This window comes from Sphaeroforma arctica (assembly GCF_001186125.1).
Source record: "Sphaeroforma arctica JP610 unplaced genomic scaffold supercont1.979, whole genome shotgun sequence".
Classification (NCBI taxonomy): Eukaryota; class Ichthyosporea; order Ichthyophonida; genus Sphaeroforma; species Sphaeroforma arctica.
In genome coordinates this window covers 928-7,583 of record NW_014039579.1, presented here as the reverse complement: position 1 = coordinate 7,583, position 6,656 = coordinate 928, and the positions used below count along the sequence as shown (strand labels likewise).

At 45.6% G+C, this 6,656-nt stretch overlaps 1 protein-coding gene across 1 annotated transcript; it reads right to left on the bottom strand.

Moving 5' to 3' along the window:
- Positions 1-15: 15 nt before the first annotated feature.
- On the bottom strand, positions 16-6,415 carry SARC_09527 (hypothetical protein; the record flags this gene model as incomplete). Its single annotated transcript, XM_014296451.1, has 7 exons — positions 16-177; positions 706-891; positions 1,394-1,453; positions 1,703-1,812; positions 2,304-2,415; positions 2,839-3,004; positions 3,542-6,415. Coding segments are annotated over 7 exons (3,670 nt in total), but the record flags the coding sequence as incomplete, so codon positions are not given.
- Positions 6,416-6,656: the final 241 nt, after the last annotated feature.

The window sequence follows — 6,656 nt, the reverse complement described above, 5'->3', positions numbered from 1 at the left end:
CATCAAACCGATAACTTACGCTGTAGGTAGAACAGTCGGTTTCCGACTCAATGCCCTGGCAAAAGGGCCGATTTTGTCCTTGCTTTCTTGTGAGATGTTAGCAATTTCCGCCATAGTTAGCTCATCTTTCAGTGTTGGGAAATCGTACGGCTCTACTCCAATGTTCTGCATTGTTTGCTACAGTGAAAAATGGGGAAAGATACTTATCAGTAACGATGTACTTCGTTTGTGCACGGTACAATCAAAAGTACGCCCATCTCATGGTATCCTGAGATATCTTGGGAACTCAACTCAAATACAACAATATGGCACCTACTCGTCGCTCGGAGCCTAGATTACGTACAATTCTATTCCTGTCTCTTCAGTTAAAATTTAATACATGAGTATATAATCTCCGTGCACGCATCATGTATTTATAATTGTTTCAATCGCGTGCTATTACAAAAGCACTTAATGGCGACCACGATATTTCAAAACACTGTGATTCTTAGAAACATATAGATTCTCAAAGTCTAGAGCGACATAAACGCACACGACACAGCAGATAGATCGTCCTGTAATAGACATGTCCCCATATGTCCATACACCAGCTACTCGAATGATTGTAGGTGTCCACAAAGCATACATTTCTGTGCATATATACGTATTCGCATCTGCACATAAACGTCTCATACCAATGATTGTGGGTATCCACAAAGCACACACCTCTATACGCGTGTTGACAACATATAGCCACTCCTTCCGGAGTGTCTCGGTGGAAATAGGGAACTTGGGTGTGTTGTGCTTGATTTCCCTTCGTTTTATGTGGTGCTTCTGTAGTTCAACAGGCGTCAGTACCGGCGGCGTGGGCAATACGGGGGTTGTTGAGCGCGAGCCGTTCTCGGTCTGAAGCTGTGGGATGGTTTTGAATGAGCAAACAACTAATAAGTTGCCTGGAGCAGAACTCGATGAATGGATCATATGCATTGCGAATGACACATCCTCAAATAAGAGTATGTCATGAATAACTACTACTTGGGTCAAAGACGAGACTACGTTGCACACAAGGCCAAATATTTCAGAGCCATGTATTGATGTTTGACAGAAAGTAACAGTCTCAAATCAGATGAATTGGATTTACAAAGAATATATGTATATCACTTGCCCTCATATATACTCGATATTTCTATATAAAGGCCGATGTATGTACATCAATACATACAGACGTATCCATTTTATGTATTCTCAGGTGTATGTGATCGTAGATAGCAGACAGATAAACACTATGAGACTATAAAAATATAATGAATTGAGGGCAGATGATCAGTTATATACTAGTATCTATGATTATACTCGGAGTAGTGCGAAACGATGCACCTCCATACACATGCTATGGAAAATAAGTTGAGCATACCGTTCCCGTCTGTGTCTGGGCCAATCTCCCAGCCTTGGAGTACTCGCTAGGCCCCACCAGCTGTAATTGCGAGGAGACACATGTCAATTGATATCAAATCAGTTATCACTTTGCATGACTATTTGTAGTGTCTACTTTACTCATATGGTATTCATTGACCAGTGAATGCTGTTCAATAACTGATGTGTAGTATTTTAGTACGCGCCACTAAGGGGTGCCACAATTGCCATTTCCAACTGTATCTGACCCTTATATTTCTAGTACAACAAGTGTTGTGTCTGTGGTACACCTTTGCGCATGAAAGCCTACCTTATCTAGCCATCCACTGTTCACCAGTGTGGGTATTGTCGGATGCCGATGCTGCAGGGAGAGGTCATTGCCGTTCGCCATGCCCATGCCACTCGCTCCAGGATTCACACCTGGAAAGATGAAGCGATAAAGGAAAAGTAAATTGATTCTTAATTCACACCTGAGAACACAAGCAGATAGCAAAGGCAATTAAACATAAGCTACAATATAAAAAGACAGGTCCATTCATGTATACCGGGACAACTGTCGACTCAAGTTTCAGATACACGCCTGCAACGATGGTGTACCTCGCGAAATTGGGCGGATGGGATTAGGCTACTACACACGACAGGCGGTGGATGATAGAAAGGGAACGAAAATGACACAACAAGGCGGATCAACAGCACAATCTGCCACGAAGACACGCGTGGGCTAGATTAAACAGTATCACTGTAGCAGCTAAGCATGACGAGCAGAGACATCCGATGGCTCCGATGGATCGGCATGTGTGGCTAACGAAGTGTGAGAACCTATACAAATGCGAGTACGTGTAGTGTCAGCATATCTACAGTAAGCGATTATAAAACTTACTGATAATATGAATAGTATACGTATGACTCACCTTCAACTTGCAGCAGAAGTTCAGCTGGGATGTCTGTATCACCTTGTGCACACTTATAGGCTTCGCAGAGTTGACTGGTACGTGACTGTTTCTCCTTCAAATCCGGCGCCCGCTGTAGTAGATAAAATGCATATTTAGACGTGTGTGAAGGATAAATTTGTTCGCAGTTTTTTGTATCTGCTGTATGTATACACATATATCCGACCACAAAGTCTAGGGCTGACAATATCATTGCACATTCGCTTGTATTCTGGTTCCAAATTTTGGCATGGAGGGCGGGAACATTTCTAGAGCTGAGATATTGAAATCGCTAATCTTACGCATGCTAACAATCTCGACATGGACTACGCCTCGCTATTTGCGAACATGAGACATAAAACTCTCAGATATACATCAGGTTTGCATAAAACGAATTGCAGTTCAGATATGTAAATATATACTTAACAATTATTTACAGCTTTTTCTAATCATACGCCCGCAGGTGCATACAATACCACTTTATAACAAGCAGATAAACAAAGATGCATAGTCCTACCTGGTCCATCTTGACCTTGGCCACAGCCGACTGGTAGTTGCGCACGTGCTCCCAATTGATGGTGGGTGTCCATTCAGTGTTGGAGGTGTCAAAACTGTGCGATAACCGATCTCGCAGTAGCCGCAGTAGCACTGTATATGCCTCGGGCTGGCTCTGATCCAGACCCCTGTCAGATGTCAAGTGTTCAATGTCATGTGTCAGATGCCAAAAAATGGCAGATACAGTATGCCCAATTCGTCGCAGGTGTATTCTAGGCCGTACAATACATGAAACACCACCACTTAGTACTAGAAATATACGTAAACAGACGGAGAAGGGGTATTCAATTATAAACTATTCGCCCAACGCGATACTTCACACTTCAGAACTCATATCATAGCACGGGCATCGGTGTGTGTCTCTGTGTTGTGCAAAAGTGCAGTGTATGCGCTGAGCACACAGAACTCACATATTCGGCTCAGTACATAGATGCAACACATACAACCGCCGAGTACAAGTGAATTCACAGACAGCTAAATTTCAATTGTACCGACATAATGTGCGGAGGTCAGAGTCTCAATCTCGCACATACAATAACATATCGCAAGAACTGCGAACAGTCGCACACGACCAGGGATCATTCGTCTCACACCCGCTCACAAAGGCCCGTTGGTTCAGTAGCGGAACTTGCGTTCGCTTAAAACCCTAGAAACCTAAAACTTACTTTCTCTGCATGGCATTCATGGTATCGAACAACTGCCGCACCCCCACCACTCCCAGCTCCAAATCATTATTCACATGAGTCTTAATAGGGGCCTTCACATCGGTACTCTTCAGTGTAGCAGCTACCGCACCCTCTACTTTGATCTCAGAGGTAGTTGCTGGCGTGGCATCTGTAGTGTGTGTCTGTTGTTGTTGTTGTTGTTGTTGTTGTTGTTTTTGTTGAACTATTAGGGCTTTGTTCTCTGTTGATGCTGGCACAACACCGCTGGTGGACGGTGTGTGCGTCTCCGGCTTAACATCCGCCCAAGTATGTGCGTGTGGCTGTGTGTCTTGGCGCACCGCGGTCTGCGTTGGTACTGTCGTAGAGTGTCGTATGTTTATCTGTGTATGTGGCACTGTATTTGGTTGTGGTACTGGCTTAGTTTGACCAGTTTCAAGTTCTTTCTCATCTCCTTGCGGTTTCGCATGCCTAGGCTGTGCCTCTGACTTGGGCACAACAACATCTGTTGATATTGGGGCTTGTGGTTCTGCTGCTGTTTGTGGTTGTATTGGTTTGCCTGTGTGAGGTTCTGAGTGTGTTTGGTTCGTGTTGTCCTCCAGTTTTTGTGTGTCGGGTCCTTGCTGTGGTACTCCCTGATCCAATTGCTTCACCGTAGATTGCGTGCTTGTCACTCCAATTCTGGCACCCTCCTTATCTGCCTTCACAACATATTCTGCACTTTCACCGAATCCCTTACTCCCTACTCCTGCTGTCATGACAACCGGCTTTTTGACGTCCACACCACTCTCCCCTGAAATATTATCCAACCCCATATGTTCAACACTTTTCACGGTCTCACCTGTTGCCCGCACATCAGTGTTGCTCTTGTGTACCGGTATCGATCCGGGTTTAGACACTCCCAGCTCCATATAGTCCGATTGCTCAGCTTCCATTTTCACCACAGAGCCCTCTGTCCGTGTAACTCCCACAACAGAGGAAGTACTGTTCGCGGCTTTCTCCTGAATTTGTACGCTATGATTCCCAACACCAGTTGAGGTCAATGGCATACCAGCTATAGCCTGGATGTCAGCTTGTTGCTTTGCGATATTTGATAGCTGTGAGTAACCTTGATGTTGCACATCTGAGGTTACTTGAGATTTAGCATGTTGTAGTTCCTTCTTATCTAAAGCCATGTGTTCGGATGCTGGTGTGCCCACACCAGCGAAACTTCCAGGCGTAGTACTGTGATTCCCTACAAGACCAGTATCACCTTCCAAGCGGCGCTCAATTTCACCATCAAAAGGCTCAGCTGATCCACCCTGTATCTTGTCAGCACCCAACAGCCGCTCAAAGCTCATATTCGCGTTTGCGTTGGTGTTTGTACCTTCAGACTTGCCAAGAACACTGTTGTCTATGGGGTGGTCTGTAACCTGACCTTTGGCGATGGTTGTATCTGTGCTCACACCTTCTGATCCACCACCACTATCGGTCACAGCCGTTACCGTTGTTGTTGCCATGACATCACCTTGTTCACCACTATCGCCTACACTAGATACATTGACTGTGTTGTCCCCTTGTGGCTGTACGTGTACCAGTGTTTCGGTACTTTCACTCTTACCTCCCGCAATTTCGAGGTCACTTCCCCTCTGTAGCTGCGTCTGTGCATCGTTGTCTGGCAGTGTATCTATATGCGTATGTGAAACCGTACTTGTAGCAGCTTTGTCCTTCGCTTGCCCGGCAAGTGCAACGTCCTTCTGCGCTTGCACAGTTCCGATATCTGTCGCGTGTGTCGTATGTGTAGGTGCTTGTGTAGCAAGCGTCTGTGAAACGGTTAAACTCGCAACTTCGTCCGAAGTGTTTTGTTGAGAACCTTGAGTTGTAATTAGTGATTTTAGCTTTGGCACTTTCGCGCCAGTGTCAGTGCCCGCATTATCCTCGTCCGTATCGACTTTCGTAAGCGTAGCACGTGATGTATCGGTAGCTGAATCAGACGCCCCTCCTGACTTTCCTGGTGTTAAACCAGGTTTATCCTCCGTATCGTTACGCAAACAATACATTCTCGTCTCATTAGCCACACCCTTCACGTCACCCATACCTGCATCTGTCGTCTCAGCTGCGTTGTCGCCCTTTGTATCGGAGCTGTACTCTAGTGAAGGCTTCGTTAAGTTATCCTGATTGTCCTGTACAGCCGGTATAGGCGGGCCTTGAGTTTCATTTGATGTGTGCTCCATATCATTTGCTTTAGAAACCATTGCATTCAGTGTACTATTCCTAGCCTGCACCTGAGTGGCTCCAAGGTTGTCAATCTGCCCATGCAAGCCCTTTTTCTCTGCCCCAGGTGCAGTCGCGTGTACTGAACCGCTGCTCCCAACGCCTAATGATCGATTGGATTCAGACACGTCCTTACCATCTCCATCGATAGCCATATGCGTTGATGTTTGTGTTTCAGGATGTGTGCCGTGTGATGTGTTCATATCCGATTGTGCGCTTGTGTATTGTGGCATATTCGCGATTGAACTTACCGTGCTACTATCAGCATCTCCAACACGCACGTCCTTCCTCAGTCCACAGTGCATAGGCGACCCATCAGATGCGTGGGGGCTCAGTGACAAACTAGTAAGATTTGCCCCAGTTGGGCTCACCTCTTTGGCTGGTCCAATAGAATCAACTGATTCTAAATCCTGACCAATAGCATCACTAGAAACCGCAGGCGCAGACTCCTGCGATGGCATACCGGTATACGTACCGCTTTGCGTTGGAAGAGTAGGGTCCGTGCTAGGTACCCGACCTGTATCTATATTTAGATTTGTACCCGTAGTGGATGCACTGGCTTCTCCAGTATCAGAGCCAAGTAAAGGGATGTCAAGTTGCTGGTTCAATGAGGGTATCGACACGCTGCCAGTGGACAAGAGCCCGGACTTTGAAGGCTGTGAATATTGAAAACAGGTGCAGGTGAGAGAAGAAGCAAACAATTAGCAATTATGACATAACTTCTCATTCAGAAATTGTGAATACAAGTATTGAACACTGTGAAGGTACATGCGATCGCGCATGCAAAGAATGACAGATATATATATATATATATATATATGTGTGTGTGTGTGTGTGTGTGTGCGAGTGTGTGTGTGTGTGTGTG